The 15,818-nt window shown below is 32.3% G+C and overlaps 1 protein-coding gene across 1 annotated transcript; it reads right to left on the bottom strand.

Moving 5' to 3' along the window:
• Positions 1 to 152: 152 nt before the first annotated feature.
• On the bottom strand, positions 153 to 9,257 carry LOC103488550 (V-type proton ATPase subunit a2-like). Its single transcript, XM_051082358.1, has 18 exons — positions 8,853 to 9,257; positions 7,938 to 7,982; positions 6,494 to 6,616; positions 6,287 to 6,394; positions 5,973 to 6,083; positions 5,717 to 5,890; positions 5,355 to 5,492; positions 4,191 to 4,298; positions 3,899 to 4,006; positions 3,633 to 3,781; positions 2,999 to 3,152; positions 2,757 to 2,917; positions 2,475 to 2,681; positions 1,925 to 2,108; positions 1,746 to 1,829; positions 1,446 to 1,639; positions 655 to 714; positions 153 to 558 (listed from the first exon to the last, which is right to left on the bottom strand). Exons 1-18 carry the CDS (start codon positions 8,964 to 8,966, stop codon positions 354 to 356), a joined length of 2,427 nt encoding a protein of 808 aa, XP_050938315.1. The 5' UTR covers positions 8,967 to 9,257; the 3' UTR covers positions 153 to 353.
• Between the last annotated feature and the right edge of the window lie 6,561 nt (positions 9,258 to 15,818).

Genomic DNA, 15,818 nt, shown 5'->3' with positions numbered 1-15,818 from the left:
GTAACGAAGGTAGCAATCCCACCGTCACGACGACAACTTTTTTTTTTTGCTTCAATTTTTGCGGGTAAATTTACTCTAAAAATATATAGGCGAATCAAATTTATATACCTTGGCCACTAACCTAATTCAAACTTAATTAAACCACGTAAATCTAAATTAATTAAACATCTTTATAAGCAATTGACATTTACATGTGTATTTTATATTTTAACATTCGTGTGTGTATGTGGACAAACACTTAAGGTATATATATTAAAAAAGAAAAGGTAATAATATGATCAACAAAATTTGTAAATTATATAGAAACCAAAGCAGTTGCAATATGCAAGGGAACTAACCTCTTGAGTTTTGTGTCACTCATCCTCCTCCCGAAGCAACGAAAAGGAGAAAGGGGAAAATTTGAATCCATCTCCAGCATAGAATTTGTTCTGAAACTCCACCCAGTGGAGCCTCAAGGCGTGTAGGAATGCGCTTAGTGTTTCCATAATTAGTAAAACTCCCACAGTTGCAAAAATGAAAACGGCCATTCCTACTATTCGAATGATCAAACTATTGAACCTGCAGAATATGTGTTATCGATTCTTCAATTGCTATTTTTCTTTCTTGTTTCAAAATAGGGAGAAGAAAGAAAAGGTGTGGTAGAGCAGAACTAACCCCCAAGCTAAGAGTAGAACCTTGTCGTAAAATACACTCGACAACTCCGAATGCGCTAGACTGAGTGGAAGAGAAAAGAATGGTTAAGTGTGTCTTGAGTAAAAAGGTTATAAATGATGGCAAGAAACATAGAAATTTTGGACGTGAAAAACTCCTTTGCATATTCGCAAACTACATGATTGTTTAAAGCCATTTTAAAAATGGCTGGCTAATTGTCATAAAGGTAAAACACAACACAGTGTAATTTGTACTTATCATCTCTTTAAGCAAAGAATAGTTGATATTGAATTCCTTTTTAAATATTTACGTCTACAAATCTGACATTTCTAAAGTGACATGAACAGACATTTTAAATACTAAGGTAAAACTTTTATACGCATTTGGTTTTTAGATTTTGGCTTTTAAAAATTAAATTAAAAACATTACTTCCACGAGAGGTTCTTTGTTGTTTTAGAAAACGAACTCAAATCTTAAAAAAAATAGTTTTTAAAAACTAGTATTTGTTTTTAGAATTAGATTAAACTAGATTAAAAATTCAATTGTTTTACTTTTTCAAGAAATGTCAGAACCATAATTTGGAATTTATAAGAAAACAAACCCAAAATTCAAAAGATAGCAAACTAAAAACAATATTGTTATGAAATGTGAACTAATTTAGTAATTTTTAATTTAAGTAGTTGTAACTGGTTGTGTGGTAAAGACCAACCAACAAAGGAAATCGACAGATTCCTATAATAAAAGTTAATGCATTAACATTTAGGGTAAAGAATGATAAAATGTTGTGTGTTTACCTGAGGGCCCATAGACGAAGATAGGATGCTGTGTTCGAGACTGCACCAAGAACAAATTCTATGGTATGTATAAGTTGGTGTACAAAAACCTCACTCAAATCGAACTCCTCATGGCCGTGGGAACCGTGGTGTGGTTCTATTTCGTGATTGTCATCTGTACAGTGAAGTACGGAGTAGGATTGTCCTTGGTGCCTCTGGAAAAGATGAGATCAGAAATTGGGATGAATGACAAGGAAAAGTACAATAAAATAAAATAGAGAAGCTGCTATAAGAGACTTTAGAAAATATAACATCACCTACTTCTTCATTTTGTTTCTTCAAAAGAAGAGGCTTGGGAAATAACATCCATGGCACGGCAGTGAGGGCAGACAGAAGTAACAGAAGCTGGCAGTGTAAAAATTTAGTTATTTAGAGTTGATTCCAGTTCAATAATATGAAACCTTTTTCTAAGAAGAGCACGAAACATCAAGAGAATTAACCTGAAGGAACTTCTGTCCTGGGAAAAGCTGATTTTCACCTAGATCATCAGTCGGACTCAAGAACATATATATCATTACGTGATACAGATCAGCTTGAGATCCAGAGTACCACTTTACAATTATGAGAAGTGAGAGGTAACCAAATAAGCTGTTCAAGAATATCATCTGGGGAACAAATTGGTACCTGAAACAACGAAACAAAATCTACAGTTATAAAGAAAATGGAATCTTCACACTTGAAATAAAACGCCGAATTCTTGTATTGAGATATTATATTTTGAAGCTGATTGGTCGCAACTAACTCATTAGGGAAGCTCTTTTGTGTTTCATTTATTAAAGACGCATAATTGACTGGTTTGTTAAAAACATTTTTTAAAATTTCATTATTGGCTATATGACATCTCATGCAAGAGTCCACCATGTAGAGGGTTCGATATGTAGAGAATTTTCTAACAATTAATCCTACTGAAAGAGTGTTAATTGATTAACAGTTCAATAGAGAAATGATTCGACCGATTGATACAAATGGATCCATATTAATGCAACTCACCAGATGTTAATGCTTTCTCCAAAGAATTTTGCATTGAAGTAGCTCAGTATAATTCCTAGATTCATTTGAGCTACTCCCAGTAGGATAGACATCTTCATCTTCAAAGAGTTGAGAAAAGGTAACTCACTTCGCGTGCCATGCCACTTAGGATCCACACCAAATGGATATGTATCACGAACCTTTACTAAACCAATGGAAGTAGCATCCCTGAAAAACGAGGGATGTAAATCATTTGCACGAAGAAAAATAGCTCAAAAGGAGTTGATTTAAATTGTTTAGTACCTGCATGAAGTATCACGACAACCGTATGCAGAAGGCCCAAACAGTTCAAATGGGACAGAAAAGAATTCATTGTAAATCAGTCCTGTGTAGATCGAAAAAAGTGCCATCATCATGATAACATAACGACCCCCAAAAGTCATTTCAACGATATCTCCAAGTTTCTGTCGTTAACGATGACAAATAAGCTTCAAATGGGAGATAAACGACAAGAAATTCACACTACAAGACATGGGGGTAATTACCTGGCCGGAAAATTTCTTCTCCCTTATTATAAAATATAATGTTGCCAGCAACAAGCATATTCCATGGCCCCAATCACCAAACATTACAGCAAATAGGAAAGGGAAGGTGACAATAGTGTAGACTCCAGGATTTGCTTCCTGATACTTAGCAACCCTGCAATTCAGTATTTACCTTAGGCATCTGCACAATAAATACATTTAGAGATATGAAAAAAATGGAAGAACTAAATCGATCAAATGTAATGAGCACATAGGTAATCTCCAAGACTTAGGATGTCCTCTTTCAGCCAATTCACATGCAGAACTTAAAGCGAAATAATTGAAACATTCAGCGTGACAATATTTTCTGCACTGCAGAATAATGATTTGAGAAACTTCATTCAGTACAACTAAAATGTTAATAACCACTGATATCAAATCATTCCACTTGGAATAAGTGGTACCTTTTTAGTAGGCATAACTATACAGACAAATATGCTCACGACAAGACCTATACATCCGTTCCATTCCGATTAATCCTTAGGCTTTGTTTTCCCAAACTCTTATATAATACTTTTGCCTCGTTAAAAAAAATGTATGCAGTCAGACTTCTGAAAGAATAGAAAGACAACTAAACTCGAATGGAAAAACTCACCCATATGCATCCACGATTTCTTGGAACGAAGAAGTAAATTTGTTTGTGCGGAAATATGTTGGTGGCGCTTCCTTTGTATCCAAAACATGAAAGATAGCCTCGATTTGTGATTTGCTGTCGAGGGTTGCCTTTTGCATCACACTTTGAATCTGCTGGGAATCGACCAAGTTAACTAAAAGTATCTCAAATACATTTTGCTTGCACCTTCTACCAAAATGATTTAGAAGAGCATGTTGATTCCAGAAATTAAAACACAGAAAACAAACCTGATTTGTTGCAAAAACAGGGCACCATCCTTCACCTACAAGGCATTTCTTTGTAACATCAACACTGAGCATATTCAAAGTGTGGTAAACAGATTTTTCCTTCTTTACCTACAAAGTCAAAGTCAAAGTGAAAAATTTCAGTAAGAATGCAGAAATCTACAAGCATGCAGACAGGCTACAAAAATACAGGCATAAGCAAAATGAAAAATCTAAGTCTGGGTAATAAATATTATTAAATAACAAAATGTTTTTCACAGCTCACTAAATTTCAAGGATAATTATTGAAACAAACCAGAAGATTCCACAGCTCATATTGATGACCAATCGTCTGCAAGAGTTGACTTCCGTGCACTTGCCCCATATCAATGGTAGTCTTCAATTCAGAGAGCTTTCTAGACACCTAAACTCATCAGAACTTCAAACTATGATTATGCGCAGCAAAAAATTAGCAATGGGATCATCAGTCTAAAAGTCCAAGGATGTATTTGAATAAAAATCATAATTAATAGCACTCCCAATTTTTTTTTAACTAACTTCTAACTATGCACATTAATTGTTAATGTGGCGTCGTTAGATTTGTAGTACTCTAAGTGGCTAGGTATCAGATGGGGCCCAAGGGTAGCTAAAATTTGGACGATAACTCTAGTGCACTATTGATAGAAGCAGTTGAAATCTAGAATGGGTTCGAGTTTAATGTTTCTCGTGCTATAATTGCCTCCTGCTCGATATGTCAATCATTAAGATATTTAGCAACCTAGCCCTTTCGCTCATTTTTCAAGGATTCAGAACGTGCGATCCCATCAGCTAGCTTACCTTTGATTTTGGGAAGACTTCGTCAGTTATTGGAATGATCCAATCCCAAAACAGTCGGAAAGTCAGGATGACATGTACACAGCGAACAAAATCTTGTGACAAGTCATTAAGTGTTAAACCTTGGTCGTTGCTTCCTTAGTTACCTCATGGTTAACCCATAAGTTTTATAGTAATATTCTTGGTTCCTTATTTCTAAAGAGTGATTGTTTAGTCGCCAAAGAGTTCCACAACTTTCTTAGTTTATTTTCTATAATTCATCACGTATGCTCATCTTTAGGTTTCTCGTACACTAGTCCAAGACTGACTTTCTACCAAGACTGATGAATTCTTTAAAGCCTCGATTCAATTTATTCCACAAAATATCATATGCAGTAAATAATTAGAACAGAAATGAATATTTTAAATGCAGAACAGATAACCGGAGACAGAGAAAGCAAGAAAATAGACTGCAAAAAGTCCTCAAATGTGAGTACAATTATAGCCTCTTCACCTCGATGTTCCACAAAATACACCATCCTGCACCTTCAATTTATACACCATCCACCCTTCAAATTCGACCTATTAATACTACCAACCAGAGAGTGGGGGTAGAGAGAGAGAGAGAACTTATGAAGGAAAAAAATACAGTAACAAACGCGGTTACCTCTGTGATCATCTGAAATTGTTTGCCCAAGTCATCAGTGAATGGGTAACGGTTTGCCCCAAAAGCTTCACATATTTTCCGAATTTTTTCCTTTGCTCTCTCTCCAGAATAAAATATGACGAACACATTTTTCTCAACCTGGAATTCAGATGTGAGTTTTACAACGGCAAGGCCATAAAGAACAATTTGGGGTAGCAAATTAATTCAGGAACAATGAAAAAGAAAAAAACCATCAGGGAAAAGGCAAATGTTCTTCCAACTACATATTTGTTGGCTGTAACCCAAAGTAGCAAGAGAAATACAAATAGAATTCATCCTTTTGTAAAGCTGACTTCTATAATTAAGGGATTCCCGTTGCTAACCTTATCCCCAGATGCAGGATCAGTAACGGAACCATCAATCACAGCTTGTCTCAGATACACATTGCCCCTAGTTGAACGAAACAAAATCCTTTCGAAAGCCATTGACTTTTCCCTCGGAACTAGACCACTGATATATCCTAGTTTAACTTGTTTCGTTGGATCGGTTGTCATTTCCTACAAGACACAACAAAGTCCCAGCTACTACTCAAAAGAACACAAAAAATGCTCACACGATACTAAGACAACAAAAACATACTTGTTCCAATAATAAGGGAGTGTCAATATATCCTTCCCCGTTTTGCTGCACTTCCAGTTCTCTTTGATGAGCTGCAGCTATGCTTTGAGCTAGATGAAAAAACTCACCAACCTGAAAGCATAAAATAGTTATAAGCCATCTTCTGCCGACTGCAAATTACTAAGTTCAAGTAATTGCGAACAAATTGACAAAATCCAAGCCGCTTTATTGATCACAGATTATAAGACGACTTCAATGTAGAAGTAAGCAACATTACTAAAGAGTAAAGACTGACAGAATTTTAGTAACTTTTTATCAATAGAAACATTCCACACCTTCTCAAGCACCAGCTTGTATTCCAATAGCTCACTATAATTGCGTTGTAACTTCTCGTTGTTGTCCTTTATCTCTAACAGCTCTACTTCAAATTCTCCAAGTTTAACCTGCCAAAGGCGAGGAAAGGCTACTGGGTTTAAATCGTTAGAGAGAGAGAGAGAGAGAGAGAGAGAGAAATAAAGAAAGAAGAAAAAGAATCCAACTACCTCCAAATTATCCAGATCAAAATCAGGAGTCCCTAAAGAATGGGATGATGGTGATAAACCAGCCCTTGCCATTTGCTCCCTGAAAAATCGTAGCTTCCGAGCCATTTCCCCACATCTTTTAATCTGCTTGGTAAAGGTAGCAGGCAAACAAACACCATCAAACCAAGCATAAGATATTCTGTTTACAAAAACTGCACATAACTGCTGTCAATTAAATATTAACCGAAAATAGGAAACAAGAAATGAGACCAAAAGCACGGATATACCGCACTACACTTGCTACATCAAGGTCGTCTTTACTTATTACAAAGTGAAGGATTAAAAGTTTCATTTCACAGTATAACTGATTAGGGAAGGGAGCTAATTCAGAAAACTGACGGTATGTCTGCTAAAATTTTTGAAGTTCTCTAAGCCATTGGAAAGATCTCCTCAACAGATGAACGTAATGGTACTACATAAAATCTTAAATTAAACTCCCTTCACCTTTATGCCACAGATACAGCTGCAACTACAATACATCAGTAAAACCCATTATCAACTATGGGATGAAGTCTTGTGTAGCAATTATTCTGTAGGAAAACTTATCTTATAAGCTATGACACTAACAGCACAAGTATAGGCAATTCAAGTGCCATCAAGAGGAAAGAGCAGACAGATCCAAGCAGAATCCAGAGCCACAGTTATGTGCACGAGAAAGACAGGAAAGGCACAAAGAAAAATGAAAAATACTAAAATGTTATGTTCACACTCTACTTGTAAGCATGCTGCAGGGAATCTATAAGTATTTATTTAATATTCATAACCATTAGACCAAGCGTAATTCAATCATTCTAGCTAGAAATTTATCATGATTCAAGTTCAAGCCTCTCCAGAATACTCGGCATTCTTTAATTATAAAAGCTTGCACAACTATCTAATTTCTTATTTTCCAAGCAAAGGGCGGTGGCAGTGTAATGATGAAAGTTAAAACTTACTGTCCACTGACTTACGGTTTTCATGTAATGTCTAGGAATATACATACACAAACATGTTAAGTCCATACGGTGTTCACGTAAGAGTAAGACAGACCACTGGGTTCCCAGTAAAGAATGGAAATGAACTTTCCAAAAAATTCTATCCACGTTATACACCTCACTCGACTCGAATACAAATTTGAAAATTTGTCATGTAAGTTGTTGAGCTAACCATGACTGAAAATTATTTTGGGATCAAAGTACTCAGAGTCCAAGGTAACCTGAGTCTCCAGGCAATTCATTCTGGCATTTGCCATACTACCAAAACCTTAATAGGCTAGTAGTACAGTCCATTTACGGCAATTATGTGCTGGTGCTGTTATTTGTTAGTATCAGAGCTTTCAATTTATAAATAAAATCCATAAGCAGGCTAAAAGCAAGATTCCAAGATGTAACGAAGCCGTAAGCATAAATCAGAATAGTAGTCACACCTGCGCAGCATACGTCCGTTGGAATGGGCTTTTAGATGCATTGAGCTAAAAAGGGAAAATAAAAGATCAGATGCTACAAACAAGAACAGAAAAGAAGCAAGCATTAAGGCCTAATGCGATGATGTGAATAAGACAAATTCTCAATATTGTCTGCCAACGTAGATTACACAAAATAAGTCTGTATCGATTCAAGTGAAAATATATTTAACAAAATAGAATCCACTTAAAATATTTTAATAGTTAAAACACAGTCCAAGAATTATCATCATAATACAAGTTCAAATTTCAATATCACGTATGGAAATTCAATTCAAGCAGAAAACTCAGAATTACAAAGACCTTGCGATTTCAAAAAAAAAAAAAAACTGAACCTAGCATGATAACCGAGAAGATCCACTAGCGAAATAATGTAAGCATAAGTTTTGTACGCAAAATAAAATCCACTTATGAATTCCTAATTGCTAAAGTATATCCAAGAATTGTCATGAGAAGGACAAAAAAATAAGATTAAAGATTTGTATAGAACTTCTGGAAATTACATTAGCCTCAAATATTCAAGTAGTGAACTCAGGATCCTAAGGACTTTGACAATTACGAATAAAGAAGCAGAACCTGACAAAATGTGATCCAGGATCTGTAAATAGACCTTTTGTTCGTAAAATGAAATCAACTTGCGATTGCTTAATTGATAAAATATAGTCCAGGAATAATCATCGATATTAAAAAAAGAAAAAAAATATTCAGATCACGTAGAAAGCTTCAGAAATCTACATTACCGTTTACGAAAATGAAAATCAAATCACAAACTCAGAATTACAATGATAATAACAATTAAGAACAGAGAAACGAAACCTAACATAATAAACAAGAAGAACGAAAATCAGAAGATAACATTTCCAATGCAATGTGACTCACATCGTTGAATTGAAATAGACCGAGGTCACCAAGGTAGAAAATCGTCCGTCGTGCCGATTCATTAGGAATGATCAGCTGCACCAATTGCATCGGCTCCGATCGCAGCAGATCCATGGAGAAACAGCCAATATCTTCGATAATCGTAAAAACTCAATGCAGACAAATGGCCGTCTCGAGATAAATAATGTCCGGCGATGAAGGTAGATCGGAAGGAAATGTTCGCGGGAGATCACGAACTGAAATTGCACTAAAGAATCAGAGCATTCGTCGTTTTGCTAGCGACCGTTGGCTCATTTCGCACCCTTTTGGCTTTTTCAACGGCGTTTCCATATGCCTTATTTGTTTGGCTCGCGCCTGTTATTTGATTCCTCAACGACTAAAATTTGTGATCCTCGCTCGGTTTTTTACCTTGCCTTAAACGCACCGGTTTAACTCTACAAATTGTAATCGCTTAATAACAACCACGGAATAAACATAACCTCGCAGTAAAATAATAATTCTTCGATTACCAATTTAAATAATATATCATTACTATTTTATTTATAAAAACACCAAGTAATATGCTTTTACGAAAATGTATTAACCTTCTAGTCAAAAGTTGAATCTCTTATTCTAAATGTTTGAAAAGGTAATCTTTTTTAAAATTCCTAAAGATTTAATACTTTGATTAGGTTTTATTTTTCAATTCATTTAGTAAAATAACAAGAAATTATCAAAAATAGCTAATTTGATAAATTATTTACAAAATATAAAAAAAAACTCAGATTTTATCGATAATACATTGATAGACACTAATATGTTTCTATCGGTGACACTGATAAACAGTAACAAAAAAGCAATTTCTATTATTGAGAGAATCCAAAATTTTTCTACATATTGTAAATATTCTAGTTTATTTTATTATATTTGAAAATATCTCTTAAGGTCAAATTTAATTTAATCTCTCAAATCCTTTCTGAGAAAAATAATTTGATTGTTTTTTTATGGGTTAAATTCACTAGATTAAAATTTTATAAAAAAAATATATGGTTTAAATGGGTAGAAAACTTGAAAATATTTAAAAATAAAAGAAATATATTATGGTTTTTATTAATAGATAAATAGTGTATCCAAACTTCTCCTTTTATTTCAAACCAACCATTTAATTATTAATTAGTAATCCTTAAACGGTAGAATTAATTGTAATTACGCCTACGAGGACCAATCATTAATGGAAGGTAGCTATCCCAACTCGACAACTTTCTTTTTTTACTTCATTTGAAAGCAATTTGCAAATTAAGAAATCACACACACATATATATATATATATATATATATATATATATATATATATATATATATATATATATATATATATATATATATATATATATATATAATTTTGTAATCAGATCAAAATCTTTAAATAGTTTTAGTAATTTCAGCTTTTAATTTGCATAATCCTTTGTGGGCTAAATATAGCTTCTTGTCACAGAAGTAACAATCTCAAGATCGATGCCTATTACATCCTTTCACTTCCTTTGAAAGCAAATCACGTATTAAAATAACTAACTTTTTAATTATCAAAATCTAATTTTAATAATTGATCTCATCTTTTATTTCACATTATCCATTACACACTACACCCTCATAAAGGAGAAGTGACAACAAACTATTCTTTTCTACTTAATTTGAAAGCAAACTATATATTCAAATTAAGTTGGCGTTACTAAATTGCAATAACTTTGTTTAATCATCAAATAAAGCAAAACGAATCAAAATCATTTATAGAATATAGCAAAATTTTAAAATTAATCAATGACGTTACGAGCTTTCAATTTTTTATATCTTAGAATCTATCAATAGCATCTCTAAACTTTAAAAAGTTGAAAATGTTCTCGAGATCATACACACAAAAAGAAACTTTAATGCTTCATAATTTATTAAATACTTTTAAAAAATGATCTTAACTTTATGATATATAACTGAAACATAAAGTTAAAGGTTTGATCCTCATCCATAATTATATTGTTATACTTTAAAAACGTAAGTTTCAAGAACTATTTTTATGATTTTATACCGTTTTTAGAACCATTCAAACATTATTCTCAATTAATTGTATGTATGGTATAATTCTTACTGTTCTACAAACAGCTATCTTTCTATATGCTTCATTTGAAAGGTAACCAAAAACAACTTGGGAAAGCTACGTAAAACCATGAAACATTAAAAAGACATCAAAATCATATGGTTGCAATGTCACAATTATCAACCACAAACTGGCAGTTTCTTGTAGAATAATAATATGTTACCATTTAATATTGGGCGTAACTAACTTTTGAGTTAGAGTTTGGTGAATATATTTAAATGCAAGATTACAAATATGAGCAAACGTTGCTTGGTCGTAGGTTGCTACAAACAAGAAAAATTTATATATATACACGTAAAATAAATTATAGTAATAGAAAATAAATGATTAATTTTATTATAAAAAATATATAATATTAACGATAATAAATAAAATTAAGAAATTAGAAAAGCTCAAATGTCATGGATTTCTTTTCGACGTGTGAAAGTCTTATTTTTCTTTAACATCACTTTAATATTTTATATTTACAAAATATAACAAATTTTAAAGTTCTATCGATGATAGTTACTAATATATTTTTATAATTGTGACTATTTTTATTTGTGTGTATTAACGTTGTATATCCACGAGAAATTGTTTCTTACTTTTTAATTTTAAACTTCAATAAGTTTAGGTTAAATTACAAGTTTAATAAATCATTCCTTTCTATAATTCTGTGTAATAAATTTTAAACTTCAAAATGCATTTAGATTTATATTTTCTTTAACTTTTGGTCTAATAGAACTGTAAAGCTTTAAAAGTGTCTAAAAATAATCTTATACTATTAAATTTTGTGTTTAATGTCTAACAAATCCAGGATTTTCTGAAGGCTTGAACCACAATTCTAAAAAATTATTCAACACAAAATTGAATGTTAAGTACTACAATTATAATTCAACCTTAAACTTACTCAAGAATGATTAAATATGACAGTAATTTTAACTCGTTCACATGATAGATTCAATTACAGCAAAACTTTTTAAATTACTTTAAGAACATCAAAATTAGCGTAAGAAAGATTCAACTAAAGTAAAACTTTTCAAATTACTTTTAAGAATATCAAAATTAGCATAAGAACTTACTAGTTCAATCTCTCTAAACATCCCTAACGTAATCCAAGCAGTATATAGCACAATAGGTTAAATAGAGTATATCCTCAACCCAAGGTAAAATTGAGCAAATGTTTGAATCTCTCAACTCCTTAATTATATATGATTGTGCTAAGAAGAGAAAGAGTATCATTTGAGTGTGGTCTATGCTACATACACTCGTCTTTATGCATCTCCTTCAATCACAAAAGAAAGACATAAAACATGTTGTGTTTTTTAAAAAATTGATCGCATGACAACTTATGATTGAGCACTTGGGTGAATTTACAAAGATGAAAATGTAATCCACGATACAGTAATGTTTTTCGAAGTAAAAAAAAAAAAGTAAGAAAAAATGACAGGGATGTCTAGGGCCCAACTTGAAGTTAGTAGAATTGATTAATATAGCTCACTTAAGATTTAGGGTTACAAATATAATAGTGGTATTTATAACTATTTATAGTCTACCACTATTTCTCTCCCCTCCTTTGTTATAGTGTTGGCTATTTTCTAACATAACTAAAATTAATCCACACCATAAACACAAAATTATATTCTAACCCATGTTAGAGTACTCTTTCCTACGAATACATACTATTATATAAAACTACTATATACAATTTACAAACTACATGCTATAATAATCACCTTAATAAAAATGTTTTACCTTCATTGAGTTGGGAAAAAAATAGGAGCATTAAATAAAAGGGGAAATGTTAAAGAGAGTGGGGCATTTTCCTAAATCTAAAATTCTAGGCATTAGGAGACAAGAAGTAGCATTTATGGTGGGGTGGGGGAAGAAGGAAGTAGAATAGGTAAAGAGATTGACAGACAGACAGACAGACACACACATACACAAAACACAAAAGAGGAAGAGAGAAAGATAGGAATCAATAATCAATTGGGTGCAGGCAGATGATCAGTGATAGGGCAAATAATAAACAATAATGAAAGAGTTTCACCAAATCAAGCATAAAAGTGATGAAGAATGTACTGTTTCCGAAGACCCCCAATATTGGCCTCATTGGGCAATGGGCATTACCATTTTTAATTAAAAAAAAAGAAAGAAAGAAAGAAAGAAAGAAAGAAAGAAAATTGGCCGCCCCATGCCATGCAAATTGGCAGTGCATGCGGTAAATTTGGACCACCCTTCCATTTTGTAGTACTCTCCGGCCGAGTAATATATAATATAGAGATCACCCAAACATAGCAAAAGAGATATAATTAAGCTCTTCACCTCGGCAGCTGGCTGGCTCTTTTGCATGCGCATGAGGCCTCCCCATCCCCTATACACACATATATAAATTAATGCTATAAACTTAAGCAAGAAAATGAATTATAAAAAGAAAAAAAATAACTCTTTTATCTCTCCTTCTCTCACAAATCCCTAAAAACCCTACTACAATTCCCTCGATCTCAATCTCAACTCGATTCATCTTTCAAGAATATTATTCAATGTTGATTTGTTACCATTGTTATACATATAGTTAAGAGAGATTCAACAATATTGGTTGGACCAATAATAATTGACGACTCTCCACGTATCTCTATATTATTTAATTACATTGGAAATTGTGTATTCATATGAGAACTTTTAAAGGTCGAGCGGAGGGACAAGATCTTGGCGGTAGTAGTAAATATTTTTTAAAAAACAAAGAATTCAGAAATTAGACATAACCTCTCAAATATTAGTTTATATATACATATATATATAGAAAGGGTTGATTTAAAAACATATAGAAGAAAAAATGGGCCAGATGTGTAAATAGAGAAGAGGTTTGATCAGGTAGGCGAAAGAAAAAGCAGGAATATATTGTACGTCCTCCCTAATCCAAAGGAAACTGTTGATTGTTCCTTTCAATTCTTAAAGACTCCAAATGATATAGTCACCATCACACAGTAAACGAGAGAGGAGGTGCTTTTGTAAATTGGCGTAGATGAATCCCATTCCGGAGAGCAAGGTTTTGATGCGAACTTGGTAAAAGGAAACGACCCAAAGTGAGGAAGAAACAATAGCTTTACATTTTTTTTTTTCCTTAATGAAGAAGTACCAGAGGATAGAGGAGTTGGATCCAATGCATTTAGTTATCATAACTAAGCTGACAGATGTAGCATCGTCCACAGATTTAGCATAGGCTCAGAGGTTCAAATCCCCATTACTCTTATATATATATATATATATATATATATATATATATATGTAATATCATTATTATTAATTAGCTCAGTGGTAAAACTATCTTCTAGTCTCTCTAGACCTAAGTTCAAGCTTAAATTTTAACGCTTTCATCAACAAAATTTATGGATCTACCGTTGCATAGCACCTCATCATTCAAAAAGAGTATAAAGTTATGTATGTACAGGACGAACTAAGAGATATGTATACCCATATAAAGATGTTATTCCCACTTATATTTTTGCACAGCCATTCTTTTTTTCAATTTTCTCAGCTAATACGAGATAGCGATGTATAATTATCATACTCAAATTGGCTAAAAAAGGAGTAGTGTCTTGATGATGTTCAAAAAAATAATTTAAAGTAGTACAAGGGCAAATTGTAAAATGATCGAAGAGATAGTGTGAAAAAATAGGTAACTGTATTGAAGCAATTCTTTTCAATACAATTTTTGTTTTTAACCATATATACATCAAAGTTCAAGTCAATTACTCGTTAATTAACAAGCCTCCGTCGAAGAATGTCATGTCAATTCCTATGAGTTAAATTCATTTTGATAAAGATCGATCGGAGTTATAATAACAATAACAAAACCAAATATTTTCCAGTGACCTTACTTCTAATAATTTGAATGGACCAAATAAATATAGTGCGGTCTTAGACCAATCAAAGGCAATTTTGTAAGGTTGAATGCTAGATAGGTTATTTTTACTCTACATATTTTAAGAATCAATGAGAATTTATGAGGCATATCTTGGTGACCACTCCCAATAATTTCTCTTAAATAACAGAAAGACTTCCCAATCGTAGACCTATTGGAGGTCGTCTTTTTGGGGCCGAAGGCTAGCAATAGAGCATATATATATTTATATATAGATCACAATTACAATGTATTTGTGAACTTCGTCATTTGTTAAAAAGAAAATATCTATATATTTTTAGAAAATTATAATATTCCAAAAAATCACCATAAACTTTCCCATGAATCAATTTCTATCTAAAACTCAACAAACTTCTATCTCTTCTCTAAGGTTTTGTTTTGAAATATATACAACTTTCTAAAGAATATGAGTATTTTAAAAAAATGACAGACAAATTTTAGAGAATTTTTTTTCCTTCTTTTGGTAATTATATATCAAATATTAGAAATTTGTGAACATGTGTATTTCTATGTCAATAAAAGAAAGTGTTGTATTCAAAGTTTTGACTTGAAGATTGAATTAATTGGGTGATGGTGATGATTCAGAGACAATATATAATAATTCACCCTAATTGAATTTTGGAGTGAAGGATGGCAATTTTGGATCCTCCTGAATTATATAAATGTTTTCAGAAAACAGCTAGGAATAAGTTATTGGATATAACCCACCTATTATTATTTGGATCATAACTCATGCCATGTCTCAACCTTTAATAATTGTACATATAAATTAATATGTTCAATTTTTTAAAATATTAAATGCTTATTCTAATAATTCTTTTATTTTCCGTTATTTCTCAAAAAATAATTTTTTCACAATTAAACTACGCCATCTCTCTTGAATTTTCAAATACTCATTAAAAAATAGAAAAAAAAATATTTTTGTTATTTTTAA

This window comes from Cucumis melo, chromosome 3 (assembly GCF_025177605.1).
Source record: "Cucumis melo cultivar AY chromosome 3, USDA_Cmelo_AY_1.0, whole genome shotgun sequence".
NCBI classification, from domain to species: Eukaryota; Viridiplantae; Streptophyta; class Magnoliopsida; order Cucurbitales; family Cucurbitaceae; genus Cucumis; species Cucumis melo.
The sequence above is the reverse complement of the archived record's forward strand: the minus strand, read 5'-3'. Positions and strand labels throughout refer to the sequence as shown.

Coding starts and splice junctions, on each gene's coding strand:
- LOC103488550 (XM_051082358.1), bottom strand. CDS start 8,966: ATGGATCTGCTGCGATCGGAGCCGATGCAATTGGTGCAGCTGATCATT. Junction 6,617..7,937: donor AACGGACGTATGCTGCGCAG/GTGTGACTACTA, acceptor TTTACCAAGCAG/ATTAAAAGATGTGGGGAAAT. Junction 4,007..4,190: donor ATGAGCTGTGGAATCTTCTG/GTTTGTTTCAAT, acceptor TTGACTTTGTAG/GTAAAGAAGGAAAAATCTGT.